At 42.8% G+C, this 24075-nt stretch overlaps 1 protein-coding gene across 4 annotated transcripts in view; it reads left to right on the plus strand.

The window, feature by feature from the left end:
- Nucleotides 1-24075, plus strand: part of hipk3a (homeodomain interacting protein kinase 3a) — a 243971-nt gene that overhangs the window by 188191 nt on the left and 31705 nt on the right. For all 4 annotated transcript variants that reach the window (XM_041197023.1, XM_041197026.1, XM_041197024.1 and 1 more), the window contains 6 exons: nt 10206-10325; nt 11442-11528; nt 13377-13561; nt 18294-18453; nt 19371-19494; nt 21217-21338. In XM_041197023.1, coding sequence (XP_041052957.1) covers nt 10206-10325; nt 11442-11528; nt 13377-13561; nt 18294-18453; nt 19371-19494; nt 21217-21338 — 798 coding nt within the window. The remainder of the gene's footprint in view (nt 1-10205; nt 10326-11441; nt 11529-13376; nt 13562-18293; nt 18454-19370; nt 19495-21216; nt 21339-24075) is intronic.

Genomic DNA, 24075 nt, shown 5'->3' on the forward strand with positions numbered 1-24075 from the left:
GAAAAGTGAGCTTGTAAATGCCAAGTGTCTAATATGTGACACACTTGTTAAAACTGAATTTGATACAGAAATTGATTTGCTGCATCTGATGACATGCATTATAAAGCAAGACTGGAGAATCTACGAGCACACCATGAGCAACTGAGAGGTGTATAAGATAGTAGAGACCTGGAGCTCGATTTCAGAGCTAAACCACGGGCAGGATATTGAGTGCGGGGTGCTCACCAACGAGTAAAATGACACAGGATGACGTCAGGCAGAACTCCCGACATCACCCTGCGTCATTTCAGTTTTCAGGTCGGCGGGGGCGCAGCCGAATCAGCTGTGGTGCCCGCCAACCTGTCAACAGCTAATTGAGGCCATTTAAAAATTAATTGAAATAATTGAAATAGTTAAAGGACCTGCCCGTCCAACCTTAAGGTTGGCGGGCAGGCTGGGAGCCCTGGCGGGCTTCAGAAAAAGCATGAAACCTCATCCACGGGCGGGATGAGGTTTCATGTAGGTTTTTAAACATGTAATAAAAGTTTAATTAAAAGTGATGGACATGTCCCAACTCATGTGACAGTGTCACATGAGGGGACATGTCAGGGAAATTTTATTTTTCTATATTTCACATTTTTTAATTTGGCGTTGGTCTCCCTGAGGCAGCACTTAGCCTCAGGGAGATGAGTGCGCTCTTTCGTGCACATGCGTGAAAGAGCGTGCACTCGGCTTAAGGAATCCCCCCCGCCCGCCCGCACAGGGAGCGCATAGCACTTCCTGGCAGACGTCACCCTGGGCGGGCCTTAATTGGCCCACCCACGTAAATGGCGGTGCACCCACTCCTGAACTTCCCCCCCGATGGGGGGACAATTCTTCCCCATGACACTGGGACAAGAGGCCACATGGTTTGAGCGAAGTAAATAGCAAGTTTAGGACTGATATGAGCAACTCATTGAAATAGTTTATAGAATTATACAGCACAGAAGGAGACCATTCAGCCCATTGTACTGTGATGGCTCTTTAAAAGAGCTATCCAGCCCCGGTGCTCTTTCTCCATACTTTTCCAACTCCCTTTTGAAAGTTACTGATGAATTTGTTTCCTGTGCCCCATCAGCAGTATTTTCCAGGTGTATCTTGTTCACCTGATCACTGCCCTTCATAATCTTAAACACCTTCATCAGATCTTCTCTTAACTTTATCCCTATTTCTTCTAATAAAATGAGTTCCTAGTCTGCCCTCAAAAACCAGGGCTTCTCATATGTGACATCATTTCAGTAAATCTTTCCTGTATCCTATTCATGGCTTTTATAGCCTCCCTAAAGGAGTGACTCTTTCAAGTACAAACACGTTTCCATCTGTTCCTATTCAGATGAAGTTACATTGTTTCATAGTTTGCCATTGTGAGATTTGAACTCTTGATTTTGGGGTTACAAGCCCAGTACCATAACCACTTGGCTATTTAGGCCAAGCCTGCCCAGAACTTGGCATTTTGTTCTAACAATGGACTAATCAACAATTTGTGCAGGTGATGTCTAATTGTCTGATCTGCTGTCTATGCCTCCCTGAAGTTGTATGTGGTCCTGTTTATAGTTCACCAGCTACTTATTTTTACTCTCTGCAGTGCAATTAAATAAAATTCATTAGACACTGTGTTTCCTGCCCTTCATTTAACTTTCTATTCACATTTTATATAATACGGTATGCATGAATGCATGACTGTCTCCATCCCAAGCAAGTAAAGCTGGAACACATTGTACTTGTTTTGCACTAAAAGCTTTGAAGCTCTGGACCTCCTGGTAGATGGCTGCATTTGAAGTTGGAGGGGTGCAACTTGGTCATGGGAGAAAGAAAGGTTTGCATCAATTTTTTCATGTGCCTTATTGCATCATTCAGAAATGTTGCAAAATCCTTTACATCTAGTGAAAATACTTTGGAAGTGCAGCATGTGTTACTTTGCCAAATGTAGCAGCCAATGTGTGCACATGGGAAGATCCTACAAACAGCAATCGGATCAATAACTGGCCAATCTGTGCTTGGTCATATAGGGAAGTGCAGGATGGGAAAGACTATGCAGTCCATTTCTGGTTGGCCTCAAAAGCTTAATACATCTCAGTCACCCACTCCCTCAAATACCTTTCAAGGTTGAGTTAGGAAAATTGGCTCAGATTAACGGGGATAGAGGTGGTGAATTCTTTTGGACAGTTCACTGAACAGCAGACAGGCTGGCAGGACCTTGATTCATCGTCTCGTGTGAAGAATGGAAGTGGAGCAGAACAGGGAAATGAAGTTGGAGTCAGACAAATTGACATTAATGTCCAAGAAACTGAGTGAGATTGGCGAAAAAAGGTTGAAAATCAAAATAATTGAATCAAACCATTTGAGCTTTACTTCTTCTGAATCCTCTACCTATTTCCATTTTTATAAGTACTGTTTCTGAAAATAGTGTTTGTTTCTTCCCCAGAAGTAATCTAATTCTGTCCCTAATTATCTTGCCGAGACTGAAATTACTGCCTGATTAGTTTAAAGTGATTTAGAGTTGACAGGTATAATTCAACTTGGATTCATTTCCAGAACCTGGAAGTCTTTTTTCTTTTTTAATGGGATCGTTTCTTTATTCACATTTTTATTTGATGGTGGCAGTGGAGAGGATGGAAACCTTGGGTGTAAAAGCCATTTTCAATAATTGATAAGCCAGGCTTTTGAAGCAGAGAGATTTGGGCTTTGCTCCATTATCCATTGATTTTATATAGCAAAGTGTTGGAGATGAGATCAACTCCTATCCCATCTTGTGCACCTAGCGTCATCTTCCGAGTCTATATAGTGCATCAACATGTCTTTGAGAAACGTTCCTAAGCAATGTACATGCAATAAAAGGAATACATCGAAATGTAGCCACTGTTGTTATTTAGACAAGCAGAGCAGTTATTTTGCACACAGCAAGCTCCCACAAACGGCAGTTAAATGTGTTGTGCTGGTTCAGAAATGAAAGTTGGCCAGGACATTGGAAAAATTTCCTGCTTTTCTTGGAAAGTGCCCTGGGGCCTGGAGTGGCCCAAAAACCACTGGAACAGGGGGATATGGGCTTAGTTTAATGTGTTATCTATTCTAAAATGGGTGTCAGGATAAACCAAGCAACCACGGGCTAGTCAGTTTAACCACGGTGATGGGAAAGCTTTTATAAATAATAATTCAGGACAAAATTAACAGTCACTTGGACAAATGTGGATTAATTAAGGAAAACCGGGACAGATTAGTTAAGGATAATTTAACTGATTTGCTTGAGTGTTTTGATGAGATAACAGAGAGGTTTGATTAGGATGATATGGGGCAGAATTTTCAGGTCGGCCAGCGATCGGCCCCTGACTATGATTTCATGCTGGCTATCCAGTTGACAGCCAAGCTGCGTGAAAGGCGCGCTGAAAGGCTCAGCGCTGCTGGGGTGGGGGCGGGAAGAGGGCGAGTGCTGAAGGCAGCACACGTGGGGGAGCACGGAAGGAAAGCTCCCTGAAGGCAGAGAACTGCCTCAGGGAGCTGACGAATTTAAAATCAATAAAGATAGAAATTAAAATCCTGAAAATTGTCTGTGCATCAGAATGGACGTTATAAAAATTCTGTGCATAGATTTTTATTGTTTTTTAATTTAATTACGGAAACCTCATCCCGCCCTTGAATGAGGTTTCCTGAAATATGCAAAGGCTGTCTGGCTGATTCGCCCACCCACCAACCGTAAGGTTGGATAGACAGCAAAAAATCCCTGTTTATTGATACTTTAATGACCTTAATAGGCCTCTTAATAGCCGGTTGGCACACTGCCAACTCTCGCACGCGCCCACTGACTGAAATTTCGTGCGAGTGCTTGATGACGCCAGGAAGCTCACCTGATGTTATCATGCGCTATTTAAAGCTTGAACGTGTCAGGGTGTGCCCACACACCAAGCGGAAAATTCAGCCCATGGTGTAGGTTGTGTACATGGATATCCAAAAGGAATTTGACAAAAGGTTTATCAGCAAATTTAGAGCCTGACAGATAAAAGGGACAGCGGCAGCTTGGTACAAAGTTAGCCAAGTGACAGGAAACAGAGAGTAGAGTGAATGATGGTTTTTCTGACTGGAGGAAGGTGTTTGGTGGACTTCCCCAGGAGTCAGCAATAGGACCACTGCTTTTCTTGATCTATATTAATGACTTACACTAGGGTGCTCAGGGCACAATTTCAAAATTTGCAGGTGACGCAAAACTTTGGAAGTATAATGAACTATGAGATGTTAGAAAGGGTGGACAAGTGGCAGATGAAACTTAATACACAAGAAGTGCAAAGTGATTCATTTTGGTAGGAAGAAGGAGAAGAGTCAATAAAAGTTAAAGGATGATATTCTAAAGGGGTGCAGGAGCAAATGGACCTGGGGGGCAGGTGGTATATGTGCACAAATCAATGAAGGATGTTGGGCAGCTTGAGAACGTGGTTAATAAAACATACAGGACCCAGGGCTTTATAAATAGGGGCATAGACTACAAAAGCAAGGATGTTGTGATAAACCTCCATAGAACGCTGGTTCAGCCTGAATTGGAATAATATGCCCAGTTCTGGGCACTGTACTTTAGGAAGGATATGAAGGCATTATAACGTACAGGAAAGATTCACGAGAATAGTAACAGGGATGAAGAACTTCAGTTACGTAGATAGATTGAAGAAGCTGAGGCTCTTCTCCTTGGAGAAGAGGAGATTAAGAGGAATTTTGATAGAGGTGTTCAAAATCATGAAAGGTCTGGACAGAGTAGTTAAGAAGAAACTGCTCCCGTTGGCGGAAGGATTGAGAATAGAGGACACAGATTTAAGGTGATTGGCAAAAGAAGTAACAGCGAATGAGGGAACATTTTTTTACACAGGGAATAATCGGGGATACACTGTTTGAGGCTGTGGTGGAGGCAGATTCAATCATGCTTTCAAAAGAAAATTAGATAATTATCTGAAGAGAAAAAAATTGTTAACACTATGAGGAAAAGGCAGGGGAGTGAGACTTGGTGAATTGCCCTTCTAGAGAGCTTGCACAAACAAGGCAGACCAAACAGCTTCCTTCTGTGCTGTAACCTTTTTATGACTTCTGACAATGCACTAGTTCATAAATGCTAAACTGGAGTGCCATCTTAGATTATGTGCTTCGCCACTGGAGTAGGGCTTGAATCCATAAATACTGAGTCAAAAGCAAGAGAGCTATCATCTGAATCCAAATTCACATTTTGATATGCTTGATGGTTTGAAGAAGGTTTTCTAATAGATCATTTTTGGATACAAACGGGCTTCAGTCTCTGGGATTCTTTTCCTGCTTCATTAGCCAGACTTGCATTGTTCTTGAGAAGACCAAAAGACTTGGGAAAAGCCCAGTGCACTTTTTGTTTAGAAACTATATACAATTGAATTAATGTTTATTAAAGATACTGTACCATAAATCCACAGTATTCTATGCGCTGACAAGTTTGGCATGTTCTTATTAAGGTATGTTGAAAGACTTCGAAATACTGTGCAGCCATTACAGAAGCTGAGCCAACCCACTATTCTACCTTATCATGGCTGACAGAGGAACGACCATAATCAGCTTGACTTGTCAGGGATACCTTAGTCCGCCTCACCAGCCATGGACTCCTTTCCCAGTCTTGTGTTCACCAATGAAGGTTTTCACTCTAAACCTTGCACACAAAGCACAACTTACTTAACGTGGAAGAGGCAAGTTGCTGCATCTTTCTGCCATATTTATTGTAATAAGGACACTGCTATTTTGCAAATATAAACTGGTGGAAGAAGTGTCTAACTGGGGTAGAGACACAGAGGGAGTACAGATAAACCAATTGCTAAAGGTGTCAACAGAGGTTAATAAGGCAAACAAAGCACTGGGGTTCATTTCTGGAGGGTCAGAATTGAAAAGCCAAAGTTTTTTTTAACTTATATTGAACCTCGGTTAGATCACACTTGGCGTAATATGCACATTTCCAGATTTTGCAGGAGTATTGACGGTGAAATTGTCAGCATTCACTATCATTGCTCCACTGAAACTGAGAGCAATCCTGGTGCAGAATAACGCAGAATCTAGAAGTTGCTGTCAATGAATCTACACTTCTCCAGACTGGCGCTGTTGAGATCCCTCGTACTCCCCCACTGCAATCAATGAAAATCAATAGGATTGATGAGAACTTCCACTCTCGTGCAGTTAGCCTTGCTATAATAACCCTTGAAAAAGTTATGCTTTCTTGAATGAGAAATAACTGGGCTTTTAAAGATGTACTAACTTCTAAGTTACTGTTAAACACCTCACTGACCCTGTAAACCTAACTTTATCCTTGTGGAATGCCATGTTTTTCCATTATGATTTAAAAAAGCACACACTGTCTTAAAAAAATAAATGTAATGTTTTATAATATTGTTGTTTTAGCTTCTATCTAAATACAGTCACAAACATTTATTTCACTATCTGAAAACTTAAAATTAAGCATGAACGATATTAAATGCTTTTAACTTCTTGGTTTGCTGTTTGTGAATACTTCAACGTGTTGATATTTCAATGTTACCTGCTTTCTGGCATCACTGTTGCTACACACCAAGAGATCCCCTTGACATGGCATGAGATTTAAAATGCAATTAGAAAAGAGGAAAACCAAACCAGATCTAGCATTCCAAAGCTAGATCTTTGTGGACAGCTTTCTTATAGGTCAGTGACAAGGCCCTTGCTTTGCTGCTGACTGCTGAATTTAGCAGACTGATTTGGATGATAGCAGAATGAGGAGGTTATAACAATCAGGAAAATTCAAACAGACTGAGGCTCTTTCTTCTAGTAAAGGGAAACAGAGGGGTAAATTAGAAACAGAAAACTCATCGACCTGAAACGTTAAACTCTGTTTCTCTCTCCACAGATGCTGCAAGACCAGCTTTGTATTAATAGCATTTTCAGTTTTCATTTCAGTTTTCCAACATTTTGCTTTTGTAAGACTGACTGATAGAGGTCTTCAAGATTACAAAATGGTTTGTTAGGATAGACATAGGATGCTCCCACTTGCAGGCGAGATCAAAACTAGGGGCCATAAATTTAAGATAGTCACTAATAAATCCAATAAGGATTTCAGGAGAAATTTCTTTACCCAGAGAGTGGTGAGAATGTGGAACTCGTTAGCAGAAAGAATGGTTGAGGTGAATAATACAGATTTATTTAAGGGGAAACTGGATAAATACATGAGGGAGAAAAGGATGAAAGGATATAGTGATGGAGCGTAGATGAAGAGGTGTGGGAAGAGGCTTGTGTGGAGCATAAACACTGGCATGAATCAGTTGGGCCAAATGGCCTGTTTTTGTGCTGTAAAATTATATGTAAGAAGAAGAAATATATCTGGGCAAATTGCACTATCTATGTCACAAAGCACTTCAACACTGACCAGTGGATCTTGATGTATTTCTAAATTTATGATTTCTATGTATAAACATGATGACTCTGCACATAACTGGAGTGTTAAGTGGGATGACACAATCTCCTTGGCACAGCAAATGAATGCCAACTCATTTAACTCAGCGTATTCTGATTAGTTGAGTGGAAAATGACTAATGAAAGTTCACTCCCTTGGTTAGATGGCAGTGTCGCCAAACTTGGAGGCCTTACCTCATTTCCCGATCCTCTGAAATCAAGCCGCCTTAATCCTGCCTGTGTAGAGCGCTGTTTGTTCATTCCTGTATACAATTCAAGTTCAAAATACAGCAAGATGTTCACTGGCATTACTGTTCATAAAATGTTCACAGGCTCTACATACAAAGCTACTGCTTAACGTTTCAGCCCAGAAGTGCCACAAGGTTTTTTCAAAGCAACGTGTGGTTTGAGGGAAAAGCGTGCTGATAGTCTCCATTCGGTCAGATACTTGGATAACTGTTGAAAGGTCCTATATGGGGATGTGGTCATTGATTAGGACCTGTATTGCCTTAATTACAAGTAACATTGCACCTGATATCAGCCTAGGGTCTTAACCACATGTGAACCAAAGGAATCTGATCTGAATTTGGATGATAGTACACCTAGCACAACATGTATCAATGCCATATCTTTGCAGAAGATTGCAATGCAGTCATGGAGCTGTTGCGCTGATAGTAATGTGTGATTCCAGTGCTGCTACTTTTCTTCCCCACAGTGAACCATATTTTAAAGCAACTCTGCATAGATGCCTATCATGTCAGCACCGTCAGTGCAACGTTGGTGCAAAGTCAGTATTTATTGGGACCATGCCTGCAAACTCAAAAATTAGCAACACAAATTCAAAATGCTTCAGTTAGACAGATTCCATCTTATTACCTGTGTATCACGTGTTCAAATCCTCCCTTCCTGGGCCTGCCTCGTCAGCACTGCTAAATTTCCCCTGGGCATCGATGCATAATACATGGAAAAGTAGTTTAAACCTATTTTTAAAAAATACTAACTTTTATTTTTTTAAAGAAGTGCCCGGTAGGCAAATAGAGTTCCAAATGCTCTTTTTACTTTCAATCTCTAATCTTTCAACCTCAGAGCATTTCTGGTAAGCTGCATGCAAACCAGGGACAGAGAAGCCCAGGAGAGTAGAAAGTGTTGCAGTGAAAAGGTAATGTGATTTCAATCAGGAGCAAGGAGTTTTTATGGAATGAACCATGAGTAGCATCTTAAAATTTAGAAATGGTATTCTGCAGTTGAAAATCGATCCTCAGAGTAAGTCTTGACTAAATCAGGGCATTTGGTAGATAGGGCCTTTTGTCAATCAGACTAAAAATGACTGACGTTTCACTAATCATTGCTTGTTTGGAGGCACCAGGTTAAACCTATGTCAAAGGCAGTCTTGGTGCCTTTGAGGCCTCCAATAGAGCTCAAATTCTTTCTCTCTTTCCAGGTACCATGCCCTAAGAGGGCATTGCCGACCTTGGGCTTCCATTTGTTGGTCCATGGTTATGCTTGGCAAGATATTGTAGTGATTTGCCGATGACTTCTGCAGGTTATGGCTGACCAGGAGACTCTCCTGCTCTTACTGCCTGCCATAGGAGCATTGGAAGGATTTTCTGGTTGATAATCAACCTGTTCAGCCATGTTATGAACACACCTTCTATGTCCATCAAGTCACGGACTGGGATCCGAACCCGGAGCTTCTGGCTCAGAGGTAGGGACGTTACCACTTCCCCACAAGGCACCCTCCGATGGACCTACGTTTACTTAATAGCAAGAAACCTTGTAAACTAAATGGTTCTTCATGTGTAACATGAGAATTGTTAGATTTTGTTAGATGCAGGTGGTATGCAGGTGGTCTGCAGTTTCACTGATGGTATCTCAAACAGTGAATTACTTAACTTCAAGGTAGTGTATGTGTTGGTGACAAAGAGAAGGATATGTAGAAGGAATTTTTTTTTAATTCATTCATGGCATGTGAGCATCACTGGCAAGGTCAGCATTTATTGCCCATCCCTAACTACCCTTGAGAAGGGTGTGGTGAGTCACCTTCTTGAACTTTTGCAGTTTATGTGATGTTGGTGCACCCACAGTGCTGTTAGGGAGGAGTTTGAGGATTTTGACCTAGCAACTGTGAAGGTGCAACAATATAGTTCCAAGCCTGGATGGTGAGTAACTTGGAGGGGAACTTGCAGATGGTGGTGTTCCCTTGCACCTACTGTCCTTGTCCTCCTAGGTGGTAGAGGTCACAGGTTTGGAAGGTGCTGCCAAAGAAGCTTTGGTGAATTGCTGCAATACATCTTGTAGATGGTGCTCACTGCTGCCACAGTGTGTTGGTGGTTGAGGTGCTGAATGTTTAAGGCAGTGGATGAGGTGATGATCAAGCAGACTGCTTTGTCCTAGTATCACGCTGTTTGAGTGCTGTTGGAGCTGCACTCATCCAGGCAATTTGTGAATATTCTTAATGTAATAAGCAGTGGGATAATATCTTGGGGAGAGGATAGGGTAAATGGGGACAAGTTACCTTGGGCTGCTGTAGCTTTCTTCCTCCTAGACTTTCAGGGTGTGGAGTTCAGCAGTTTTAGCAGCATCATTGAATGGTGTTTAGTATGTGAACCAACAAAGAGAAGTTTTTTTTAGCAAAAGGGAAGTCTTGTACTGTTTTGCATGTGTTGCGAATGGTGAACTAATAACTGTTGCAATGAAGCACTGTGTCCAATATTTACGCTTTGCACACACTTCACTAGATATACCACAACGAAGAATTAATTTCTTCTTTTATTCCACAGATACGTTATATTTCACAAACACAAGGGTTGCCAGGAGATCATCTATTAAATGTGGGGACAAAAACAACACGGTTCTTCTCGACAGAGACCGACACATCATATTCAGGGTGGAAAATGAAGGTAATTTCAAAACTTGCTGCAAACTGGGATCAAAATTTGATACATACAAATTAGGAGCAGGATTAGGCCATCTGGCCCCTTGAGCCTGCTCTATCATTGACAAGATCATGGTTGATCTGATTGTGGCCCTCATGGCCTCAACTCCATTTTCATGCCTACCCTGATACCCTTTGACCTCCCCTTGTTAGTCAAGAATCTATCTATCTCTGCCTTAAAAATATTCAATGACCCTGCCTCCACCATTTTGAGGAAGCCAGTTCCACAGACTCATGGTCCTCTGAGAGAAAAAAATTCCCCTCATCACTGTCTTAAATGGGAGACCCCCTTATTTTTAAACTGTGTCCCCTAATTCTAAACTCTCCCACAAGCAGAAACATCCTTTAAGTATCCATTTGTCAAACCCCCTCAGGGCCTTGTATGTCCCAATAAGATTGCCTCTCATTCTTCTGAACTCCAATGGTTCAGCTCCAACCTGGCCTACCTTTCCAAATACAAATCTAATCTTTCCAAATACAGATCCAACCTTTCCAAATACAAATACTTCTTTTCATCTCGAGGTGAAATTTGTGTCTTGGGGGTTGAAACCTTTGTGTATTCAAACTAAAGTTTCAGTTTTACTCACCCAGTATACGTTGCATTAATATCTGCCGAATGCACTTTGCGTTGATGCCTGTTCAATGCACTTTGCCATGAGCGTATAGCATTAAGGGGGGCCTCACACAATGTAGATGCAACCCAAGATTGAATCATGATTGAGTAGCATAGATACCCTCAGCATGTCTGTTTCTGGTTTACTATCGTGGAATTACTGCTCCTGAGGTATTGTTAAGTGTGGTGTTTCTTTCTAATGCAACTCCTGCTCTTTGGCACTAAAGATACAGCATGCGCCTTCAGAGAGCTGATGTTAGGAGGTCTGTGGTTATCAATGGAAGGGCTGGATTAAGCCAACATTATTAAGGAGAGATGTGCATTTTGAAACAAATCAACTGCTGGCATAAGAACTTGAATATACTAACCAGGGCTGCTAAATGGAAGTCAGCTGTGAATTTGATGGATTTTCTTTCCCTCATGTATTTTTTGTTAATTTTTGTTTTCAATCCTCTATTTTTGCTTTAGACTCCGGAAGAGCATGAGGCAGAAACAGGGATGAAGTCAAAAGAAGCCAGAAAGTATATCTTTGGTTGTTTGGATGATATAGCGCATGTAAGTATCAGCAGCCAAGAATTCGTAACCATGCTGACAATGCAGCCTCCAGCTGGAACCCTCCTACAATAGGAACAGAGAGCCGGATTATTGAGGACATTCCTCCTCTACTGCCCATTTCAGAATAGATGCTAGGAGAAAGACAGCACTCACAACTTCAGTGATTCAATTTGAAAGATTTTTGTTTTTAATTCTCCAGAAGGTACATTAATGTATTTTACAAAATCATTGTACATATGAGTGTACATTTACATTTATTTTCTGAAGAACGTGTGCACCTCTGATTTCCATCATCTTTCCACTGGTGGCCAAGCCTTTAGCTGCCTAGACACTATGCTGTGGAGTTCACTCCCTCAAACTCTCTGCCCCTCTACCTCTCTCCTCTTTGAAGACACAGCTTGAAATTGTCACATAAGAACATCAGAAAAAGGAGCAGGAATAGGCCACACAGCCATCCAATAAGTTCTTGGCTGATTTTCTACTCAGCTTTCCCGCTATCCCCATATCCCTTGAGGTATCTCTTTATGTGGCTCAGTATCATATTTGGCCCCATATGCTCCTTTGAAGCGCCTTGGAACATTTTTACTACATTAAAGACACTATATAATTGCAAGTTAATTGTACAATTAGGTGTACATTCATATGTATATTTTGTGAAAAAATTCCATTTGTTTGTATTTTGAATTTGTTGTAACCATTTAGTGGACCTTCACACGTATATTTCATGAGCACGAAATGATTCATACAATGATACAGCAGTGGAGGCTGTTTGGCCCATCGTGCCTGTGACAGTATTTTGAAAGAGCCATCCAATTAATCCCCTTCTCCCTGCTCTTTTCCCCATAGCTCTCAAAGTTTTTCCCCTTTAAGTATTTCTCCTATTCCATGTACATCTGTGCATGTAAATATATTGTATGATTACAGTGCAGATTTTGTGCATTGCTTGAGACAGGAGTACACTGAAAGTCCTGATAACAGGACCTTGCATAGAATCATAGAATGGTTGCAGCACAGAAGGAGGCTATTTAACCTGTTGAGTCCGTGCTGACTCTCTGCAACAGCAGTTTAGCTAGTTCCACTTGCCCACCCTTTTCCTGTAGCCCTGCAGTTGTTTATCCAATTCTCTCTGAAAACCCATGATTGAATCTGCCTCTACCACCCTTTCAGGCAGTACACTCCAGATCCTAACCACTTGCTGCATAAAAAGGTCTTTCCTTATGTCAACTTGTTTTATTTATTTTCCAATCACCTTAAATTGTTGTCCTCTGGTTCTCAACCCTTCCACCAATTTCTCTTTAACTATTATGTCTAGACCCCACATGATTTTGAACACAATCCCAGATTCTCCAATCTATTCACCTAACTGAAGACCCTCATCCCTGGAACCATTCTCATAAATCTTTCATGTGTGTGTAGTGAAGACGAACAGAGTGGATACATTTAAAGTGAAGCTCAATAAGTATACAAGAGGAGAAAAAAAAATATGTAAATCGGGTTGGATGAAATAAGAGTGGGAGGGGGCCCATGCGGACAATAAACACTGGCATGGACTAGTTAGGCTGAGAGACCTGTTTCTGTGCTCTGAGTACTTTATAGTACAGCAGTCATGCAGCTCCTGGTATAGCTCCACAGTGGCGCAGCTGAAGAGCTGGGAGCTGTCAGCTCTCTGCCAAGAACTGGGATATTGCTGAAAAATGAAGAAGAAAGAAGTCCTTCCAAATGTTAAAAGAAATAGGGGATTGGGAATTAATTTTAAGTGAATTTGGGACTCCTCGTTGGGCGTGAGGTGACAACAGTAAGGTTTCCTGTCCTACCCTGCTGCTAAATTGCAATGTGCTCTTGCCTCAGGTGAACATGGTGATGGATTTGGAGGGAAATGACCTACTGGCAGAGAAGGCTGATCGCATGGAATTTGTCAGTCTGTTGAAGAAGATGTTGCTGATTGACGCAGAGAAGAGGATCACTCCGGCAGAGACGATGAACCACCCCTTTGTAACCATGCAGCACTTGCTGGACTTTCCGCACAGCAACCAGTACGTCCTCGCTGTAAATAAGAGTTAACAGAATCCAAGTCACACACCGCCCATCCTCCTTTTACATGGGTGAAATATGCCCTGCAGGAACATCTTAGCTATCCAGCCCTTGAAGCATTCCCTCTGCATTCAGATGTTAGGCGTATGATTTACGTTAAAATAGCCACTTACTGTTGTCAGAGCATGTCAACATGTCTGAAGAAATGCTTTTGAAGAACTATGACTGTTGTTATGCAAGCGAGCCATTTAGCTCGTAAATCTATGTCAGTGCAAGCTTTTATTACTTTTTCTGAGGATGGGGCATCACCAGCTGTTGCCTACCCCTAATTGCCCTTTAGAAGGTGGTGGTGAGCCGCCACTTTGAACTGCTGCAATCCATGTGGTGTAGATAGGGGAGAGAGTTCGAGGATTTTGACCCATTGACTGTGAAGGAACGAAGATGTATTTCCCTAAATCAGAGTTGTGTGTGGCTTGTAAGGGAACTTGTAGGTGGTGATATCCTCATGTGTCTGTTGTTCTTGTCCTTTGAGGTGGTAAAGGTCACGGGTTTTGCTGCCGAAGGAGCCTTGACGAGTTGCTGCAGTGCATCTTGTAGATGGTACACACTGCTTCCACTGTGCATTGGTGGTGGAGGGAGTGAACATTTAAGGTGGTGGATGGGATGACCATAAGACATAGGAGTAGAAATTAGGCCATTCGGCCCGAGTCTGCTCCGCTATTCAATCATGGCTGATAAGTTTTTCAACCCCAATCTCCCGCCTTCTCCCCGTAATCTTTGATCCCCTTACCAATCAAGAACCTATCTATCTCAGTCTTAAATACACTCAATGACCTGGCCTCCTGTGGCAATGAATTCCATAGATTCACCACTCTCTGGCTAAAGAAGTTTCTCCTCATCTCTGTTCTAAAAGGTCTTCCTTTTACTCTCAGGCTGTGCCCTCAGATCCTAGTCTCTCCTACTAATGGAAACATCTTCCCCACGTGCACTCTATCCAGGCCTTTCAGTATTCTGTAAGTTTCAATCAGATCCCCCCTCATCCTTTTAAACTCCATCGAGTATAGATCCAGAGTCCTCAAACCTTCCTCATATGTTAAGCCTTTCATTCCTGGGATCATTCTCGTGAACCTCCGCCGGACCCTTTCCAGGGCCAGCACATCCTTCCTGAGATACAGAGCCCAAAATTGCTCACAATATTCTAAATGTGCTCTGACCAGAGCCTTATAAAGCCTCAGCAGCACATCCCTGCTTTAAATTCTAGTTCTCTTGAAATAAATGCCAACATTGCATTTGCCTTCCTAACTACCGACTCAACCTGCAAGTTAACCATAAGAGAATCCTGGACTAGGACTCCCAAGTCCCTTTGCACTCCAGATTTCTGAACTCTCTCCCCATTTAGAAAATAGTCTATGCCTCTATTCTTCCTACCAAAGTGCATGACCTCACACTTCCCCACATTGTATTCCATCTGCCACTTCTTTGCCCGTTCTCCTAACCTGTCCAAATCCTTCTGCAGCCTCCCCGCCTCCTCAATACTACCTGTCCCTCCACCTATCTTTGTATCATCTGCAAACTTAGCCAGGATGCCCTCAGTTCCTTCATCTAGATCATTAATGTATAAAATGAAAAGTTGTGGTCCCAACACTGACCCCTGCGGAACTCCACTAGTCACCGGCCGCCATCCTGAGAAGGACCCCCTTATCCCCACTCTCTGCCTCCTGCCAGACAGCCAATCTTCTATCCATCCTAGTACCTTGCCTCTAACACCAAGGGCTCTTATCTTACTGAGCAGCCTCCTGTGCGGCACCTTGTCAAAGGCCTTCTGGAAGTCCAAGTAGATAACATCCATTGGCTCTCCTTTGTCTAACCTACTTGTTACCTCCTCAAAGAATTCTAACAGATTTGTCAGGCATGACCTCCCCTTGATGAAACCTTGCTGACTTTGCCCGATTTTACCATGCACTTCCAAGTATTCTGAAATCTCATCCTTAATAATGGACCCTAAAATCTTACCAACGAGCGAGGTCAGGCTAATCAGCCTGTAATTTCCCATCTTTTGCCTCACTCCCTTCTTAAACAGGGGTGTTACATTAGCGATTTTCCAGTCCTCTGGGACCCTCCCTGACTCCAGTGATTCCTGAAAGATCACCACTGACACCTCTACTAACTCTTCAGATATCTCCTTCAGAACTCTGGGGTGTAATTCATCTGGCCCAGATGATTTATCCACCTTCAGACCTTTCAGTTTTCCTAGCACCTTCTCCTTGGTAATGGCCACCATACTCACCTCTGCCCCCCGACTGTCTTGAACTTTGGGGATGTCACTCATGTCTTCCACTGTGAAGACTGACGTGAAGTACCTATTCAGTTCCTCTGCCATTTCTTTGTTCCCCACTACTACTTTTCCAGCGTCATTTTCCAGTGTCCCAATGTCCACTTTTGCCTCTCTCTTACCCTTTATATATGTAAAAAAGCTCTAGCAAGCTTCTTTTATATTACTGGCTAGTTTACCCTCATATTTAATCTTCTCCCTCCTTATTACTTTTTTAGTTGTCCTCTGTTGGTCTTTGTAGGCTTCCCAATCCCCTGGTTTCCCACTGTTCTTCGCCACATTGTACGGTTTCTCTTTAGCTTTTATGCTGTCCCTGACTTCCCTTGTCAGCCATGGTTGCCTCGTGCTCCCTTTAGTATGCTTCTTCCTAGGGATGAATTTTTGCTGTGTCTCCCAAATTACTCCCAGAAACTCCTGCCATTGCTGTTCCACTGTCTTTCCTGCTAGACTCATCTCCCAGACAATTCTGGCCAGCTCCTCCCTCATGCCTCTGTAGTTGCCTTTATTGAACTGTAATACTGTTGCATCTGATTCCAGCTTTTTCCTCTCAAATTGCGGGGTAAATTCTATCATATTATGGTCACTTCCTCCTAAGGGTTCCTTCACCTTAAGCTCCCTTATCAAATCTGCCTCATTACACATCACTAAATCTAGAATTGCCTGTTCCCTAGTGGGCTCCACCACAAGCTGCTCCAAAAAGCCATCTCGTAGACATTCCACAAATTCCTTTTCTTGGGATCCACTACCAACCTGATTTTCCCAGTCTACCTGCATTTTGAAATCCCCCATGATCACTGTAACCTTGCCTTTCTTACACGCCTTTTCTGTCTCCTGGTTATCTTGTGCCCCACATCCTGAATCAAGTGGTTTGCTTTTTCCTGGATGTTAAACACACAATACATAGAATTGCAGAATCATTACAGTGTAGAAGGAGGCCATGCGGCTCATCGTGTCTGCACCGGCTCTCTGAGCATTTTAACTTAGTGCCAATCTCCTGTCTTTTCCCTGTAACCCTGCACATTGTTTCTATTTAAATAATCACCCAATGCCCTCTTGAATGCCTCAGTTGAACCTGCCTCTACCATAATTCCAGGCAGTGCATTCTAAACCCTAACTACTCGCCATGTGAAAAAGTTTTTTCTCACCTCACTTTTGCGTGGGCTGTAACATTCTGTTTCACCCTGGATGGTCTGCAAGGATCAGTACCATCATTTTAAAGTTTGAACTTGCTGCTTAGCATGGCTGGCATCACGGACAGGCCAAAAGAGGTCATCGTAAGTCTTTGGAGTATCTGGCTTGTGGGTCAAGTGGCCCCACAAGTGAATCATTAGATCTCTGCAGTTCTAACCTTCCCCTCTCTACTTCCCCCCACCAACCACTAAAACAACCCCTGATCACAAAATTGCCTCCTCCCACTGATTGCTGGGAATTGTTCACATGTCCTCATCTCAGACCCCTCCAAACATTCTCATGCCCGCCAACTTCTAACTAGATTTAGTCAGATGTTGTGCAGGAAGTTTGATTTAAATTAAGCTTTGGCATTAAGATCGGACAGGCTTGACTTGTCCATTTGTGCCCCCCCCACTACCTACTACCAGCCTCCCCCCACACTGTTTTAGCCCCTGAGTACAACCCTCCCAACTTTGTAAAATGTCGAGGCTGATATTTCAGTGCTCCCTCACTCAACATTAGCAACAGATTGACTGATTGTTCATTTTATTGCCTTTTGTAAATCTTACACTTTAAAATGGGTAAGGGAAAATACGCAGATGCTGGAAATCTGAAATAAAAACAAAATACTGCAAAAATGCAGTAGGTCTGGCAGCATCTGTGGAGAGAGAAACAGAGTTAACGTTTTGAGTTCAGTATGACTTTTCTTTATTGGACAGGAAACGTTAACTCTGTTTCTCTCTCCATAAATGCTACCAGACCTGCTGAATTATTCCAGCATTTTCTGTTTTTACTGCAAAATGGGTGTTGTGTTCACTCATATAATACTGCACTTCAGATTATTTCATTATATGAAAAGCACCTTGAGATGTTTCTGAAATACGATACCATGTTTGATAAATTTAAGCAAATTTTCTCTGCTCCCTTCTTTTCTCCCTTCCCCTACCTGCCCTGCACTCTTCCCATCCATCCTATGCCTCTCCTCTCCTCCATATCCCTTTTCTCCCTCTCCTCTTCCTATCCCACTCATCCCCTCCCTATCCCACTCCTCCCTACTGTAACCCATTCCTCCTTTCCATATCCTATTCCTCCCCTCCATAACCCACTCCTCCCCTTCTTCATAGTAAACATCCTCCCTGTGATTGTAATTACAATGTAAAAGATGAAATGGTGGTCTAGACATTTGTGGTTCATGCAAATAATACCTGGTTTGTTTATTTTTTTCCCCACAGCGTCAAGTCTTGTTTCCACATAATGGATGTTTGCAGATGGAGGCCGAACATGTACGATGTAATAAACCGCAATAAGATGCCATTTATGAGACCCGTAGCCTCAAACAATGCCACAAATCTGAGTATGGCTTTCAATAAAATGGGCTCTGTACATAGCCAGGTAAGGGGAACGTCTGTCTCCTCCCACTTAGACTTGTCTCCCTCTCTCTCTTTTCTCCTTTAAGACTCGCCTTAAAACTCAGCCTTTGTTCACCTGTCCGAATATCTCCTTACATGGTTTGGTCAAATCTTTGGTAACATTCTTGTGTGAAGCACCTTGGGGCATTTTATTGTATTAAAGATGCTGTATTGGTGCAGTTTATTGTTGCGTGGCTTTAAAACTGGCTGTAGGACACTTATTTCAGATACAGTGAAACCTACAACCGAAAATAAAAACAAAAACAGCTTTAGTGTCATGTGTGGCAGAAGGGATGGCTATCACTTAAGAGGTTCCTTTAAAACAAACTAAATATGAGAATAGTCAGAGTTCAGTACGTTACTTAACAGCACTACCTTGTGGTAGCTGGCAGTTTATACAACCCCTGTACCCTCACGGAGCAGTGACAAAATCTTTCAAGGCTCCAGTCGGACAGGTCCTTGGTCCTACCTGGTTGGGCAGTTTGTTGATGAATTAACCAATGAAGTTGCTGTATTTTAATACCTGGTTCAAACAGTGACAGAGAACAAGTTTGCTCTCTACCAGTGATGAGTGGTGTTGGGTACTGGAGGAGTAACAATGTTACTACGAAGCAGTGGGCAAGTATGAACAGTTACACCACCTGTTTGTCTGTGTGAGGCTGCTGCAAGTCACTCAGCCATTGTGAACAGCCCACCACAGAGGTTTAGTACTTGCTGCAAGGTTTAAGGATACACTTGTTAAGTTGCAGTTAGGAGCATCTCTGCTACAGTTGCCTGTTGTGTATGAAACTTTGAGCTCTCGTCCACAAAACATAGTAGCTTTATGAAAACATAGGTAATGTGTCCTTTTCGGCAGAGTTTTGAGACTGTGACACTTGACACTGTACTATGTTCATTTAGCATATACCACCAACTGGACCTTCCCTGATGCACCATGGGATACCTCTGCAACCGGGGACTACTCAGTTTGGGTGCAATGAGTCTTTCCAGCAGACCCTCATCCTGTGCCCACCCACACTTCAAGGTATGAGTGCCAGATCAAAACTCTCAAGTAATCTCAACTGAAAGTTATTCAGAAAGTAGCAGTAATCCTGTCATACACGGTGGAAGCAGTATGAATATTAACTTTCAAATGTGAATTGGACGTAGACTTCAAATGTGCAGGGCTATTGCAGAAAGGGAAGGGAGTGTGGGACCAACTCCTCTGTGCCTTATGATTCTATGATGATGGGTTGGGAATGCTATGAGTTGGAAGGATAGGCAAGTGGGGAGGATGTGTGAATGTTAGACAAATAGGAGCGCTACATGAGTGCAAATGACACATGAGTCGAATGCAAACAGCATTATCGAAACAGCAGCTTGACAAGCAGGATGGGTATCAGATGGTGGATAACTGACTGGGAATGATAAGCAAGCCTTTAGCCTGCAATCTCCTCAGCACTTCAAGCCCTTGCAGTCATCTTGCACAGCCTGCTACCTGGGAGAATGATAGCACTATTATCAAAACCACCTTTCAAAGGCAGTTAGGAATGGGCAATAATTGCTGGCCTTGTCAACAATGCTCACATGCCATGAAAGCACTAAAAAAATGCTAGCAAGGAGGGGAGGCTTAGGATTGGAATGCGTAGTTGCTGACATGTGGAACTGTATGAAAAGCAGGGATGCACAAGATGCCAGATTGGAATACAGAGAGGGTTGGAGGGTTCCCACTCACAAAGCACTTCAGCTCAAGCAGTTGAAGTTTAATACAGAAAAATGAGAAGTTATTTTAAAAGAAAGAATGAGGCGAGGCAATATAAAATAAATAGTACAATTTTAAATAGTGTGCATGAACAATCAGATCGTGGGCTTCACATGCAAAAATCTTTGGAGGTGGCAGGACAAGCTGAGAAGGCTGTTAAAAAAACGCATACAGATCCATAACTTTATAAACAGAAGAATAGAGTATGAAAGCATGTTGAACCTTTATAAATCATTGGTTAGGTCTCAGCTGGATTATTATGTCCAGTTCTGGGCACCACCCTTTAGGAAGGATGTCAAGGCCTTCGAAGTGGGTGTAGAGGAGGTTCACTGGAATGGTACCAGAGATGAGGAACTTCAGTTATGTGGAGAGACTGGAGAAGTTTGGGATTGTTCTTAGAGCACAGAAGGTTAAGAAGTGATTTGATAGAAGTGTTCAAAATCTTGAAGGGTTTTGATAGAGTAACTAGGAAGAAACTGTTTCCAGTAGCAGAAGAGCCAGTAATCAGAGGACATATATTAAGATAATTGGCAAAAGAACCAAAGGTGTCATGAGAATTTTTTTACACAGCAAGTTGTTATGGGTTGGAATGCTCTGGCTGAAAGAGCAGCAGAAGCAGATTCAATAGTAGATTTCAAAAAGGAATTAAATAAATAGTTGAAGAGAAAAAATTTGCAGGTTTATGTGGAAAGAGCAAGCGAGTGGGACTAAGTAGATGGCTCTTTTGAAATGGGAGCTGAATGGGCCAAATAGCTTCCTTCTGTACTGTATGATTCATTGATTCTAAGTGTTTAGAAATAAAGCTAACTATGTACACATAGTTGAAAGAGAGCAGTGTACCCTATCAGGTTGCTCCTTTAAGCACTGTCCTTTAAGATCCTGTCATGTTAGCACATGCATGCCTGGGATCGGTCCAGGTCTAGGGACAGTGGTTTAGCAAGTGAATTGTCAGTCTGTTGTGTCTTTAGATGGGATAGCCTTACTCCTCTGTTCTTCTACCTGCAGGCATCCCAACTAACCCAGGTAAACACACAGGATTCTCCGTTCGAATGGACAACACAGTGCCTCTCGTTACACAGGCACCTACCATGCAGCCGCTTCAACTGAGGCCTGGAGTTTTGACACAGGTTCGTGCTTTCTGTTCAGGTCAAATGGAAGCAAATTTCCTCTGGTGCTAAAATCACACCTGCCTTTCAAAATAGATCCACATTTCATAAGTGGTAGGTTTGGCAAGGTGGGTAGCGCTCCCATCTCTGAGCAAAAAATCTAGGTTCAAGCCACACACCACAACATAGGTATATATTTTAGGTTTATAATTAACTGGTTTACTAATGTCCTTTAAGGAAGGAAATCTGGCGGTCTTACCTATAGGCAACTCCAGTCTCACATAAATGTAGTGGGTTCAGTAGCCCATTCATTTGTATAAAATCAAAGGTGGCTTATTGCCACCTTCTCAAAGGCAACCAGAAGATACGCAATAAATACTGGCCTTGCCAACAACTTCCACATGTCAAGAATAATTTTTTTTTACAAGTACCGTTAAAGCTTTTGTCTTGCTAGGGGTTTTAAAATTCTCGCCTTCATTTTCAAATTTCTCCTTGGCCTCCCTATCTCTGTAATCTCCCCGTCCCTACAACCCTTGGAGGTCTTTGTTCTCTCAATCCTGGCATCGTACACATACCCAATTTTCATCACTGACATTTATGTTTTCCTCCCTAAATCTCTCCTCCTCACCATTTTTTAAATACATTCATGGGATGTGGGCATCGCTGACGAGGCTGGTCCCTAATTGCCCTTGAAAGGTGGTAGTGAACCGCTTTGTTTACAAGTGATCAGCTGGGTGTTTCAAAGGGCAGTTTAAGAGTTAATCACATTGCTGTGGGTTTGGAGTCACATATAGACCAGGCTCAGTAAGGAAGGCAGATTTAAGAACATTATGATAATCCAGCCATTACATGGTCACCATTACTGATATTAGTTTTTGATTAATTGTCTAGATGGGATTTGAAATCAGGCAGTCGGTGGGGCCCACTCCTGCTCTCCATCCACTCCCGGCAGTGAATTCACGCTGGCTGGCCAATTAATTGCCGGCCAGCGTGAAAAGTGCTCAGGTGGGGGGGTGTGGGGGAAAGGCAGGTGCCGATTTAAGTGAGCGTGCGGGTGGGCAATATCACGTGAGCTCCCTGAAGGCAGACAACTGCTGTGAAAATGCCTCAGGGAGCTATAGAATTGTTGGAGGGATATCAGCATATAAAAAGTGCCCTGAGCCAACTATAATGACACAACGAACAACTGACAGCAATATTCATGGATCATCAAAGCCTCAAACACATTTGGGCCTTTTATCCTGCCCTGGATTGAGAATGGTGAAAAATGTGAACGCTGCCTGGTCGATTAGCCCATGCCCAAGTGTAAAAGCGCACGTGCCATGTAACATTTGGGAGAATTGCATGTTTAATGAGCTTAATTGCCCTTTTAATTGTCGGGTGCACTTCCAACCCCCGCATGTGACCGGCAACTGTAATATCACACAAGGGCGTCATGACATCTTGCGCGATTTCACGCAAGTTCGGGTCGGGCGCGCTTCCACTGAAGCTCTGTAAAATTCTGGCCCTTGTCTCTGGATCATTAGTCCAGACTCCTGGATCACTGGCCCAATAACAAATATTGCAATTCAAAATTGGGCATCCATGAGGTGCTGTGGGCTATCAGCAGCAGCAAAATCAGCAACCACAATCTTTAACCTCATGCCCCGGCATATCCTCCATTCTGCCATTACCATAAAGCTGGGAGATTAACCCTGCTTCAAGGAAGGCTGCAGGATGGCATGCCAGAAGCAGCACCAGGCATACTTAAAAATTAGGTGCCAACCTGGTGAAGCTACAACACGGGAGTGCCAAACAGTGAAAGCAACATGCAATAGATAGAGCTAAGCGATCCCACAACCAACGGATCAGAAATAGGCTCTGCAGTCCTGCCATATCCTGTAGTGAATAATGGTGGACAATTAAACAACTAACTGGAGGAGGAGGGTCCACAAATATCACCAGCGAGTGGATGATGCATCTCAGCCTCCTCCAGAGCTCCCCAGCATCACAGCTACCAGTCTTCAGCCAATTTAGTTCACCCCCTGTGACAACAAGAAACGGCTGAAGGCACAGGATACTGCAAAGACAAGGGCCCTGACAACATTCTGGTAATAGTACTTACTGAAGGTTTGTGCTCCAGAACTAGCTGCGCCCTTAGCCAAGCTGTTCCGGTACAGCTACAACACTGGCATCTACCTGGCAATTTGGAAAATTCTCGAGGTATGTCCTCTTCACAAAAAGCAGGACAAATCCAACCCGGCAAATTACTGTCCCGTCAGTCTACTCTCAATTATCTGATGGAAGGGGTGGTTGGCTATGCTTTCAAGTGGCACTTACTGAGCAATAAGCTGCTCACTGATGCTCAGTTTGGATTCCACCAAAGCTATTCCACTCGACCACATTACAGCCTTTTTCCAAACATGGACAAAAGAACTGAACTCAAGAGGTGAGATGAGAGTGACTGCCCTTGACATCAAAGCAGCATTTGACTGAGTGTGGCATCAAGGAGTTCCTAGCAAAACTGGAGTCAGTGGGAATCAGGGAGAAAACTCTCTGCTGGATCGAGACATATCTAGCACAAAGGAAGATGGTTGTCGTTGTTGGAGGTCAATCATCTCTGTTCCAGGACATCACTATAAGAGTTCTTCAGGGTAGTGTCCTAGGTCCAATCATCTTCAGCTGCTTCATCAACGACCTTCCCTCCATCATAAGGTCAGAATTGAGAATTTTCACTGATGATTGCACAATATTCAGCACCATTCATGACTCCTCAGAT

Source organism: Carcharodon carcharias, chromosome 10 (genome assembly GCF_017639515.1).
Source record: "Carcharodon carcharias isolate sCarCar2 chromosome 10, sCarCar2.pri, whole genome shotgun sequence".
Taxonomy (NCBI): Eukaryota; Metazoa; Chordata; class Chondrichthyes; order Lamniformes; family Lamnidae; genus Carcharodon; species Carcharodon carcharias.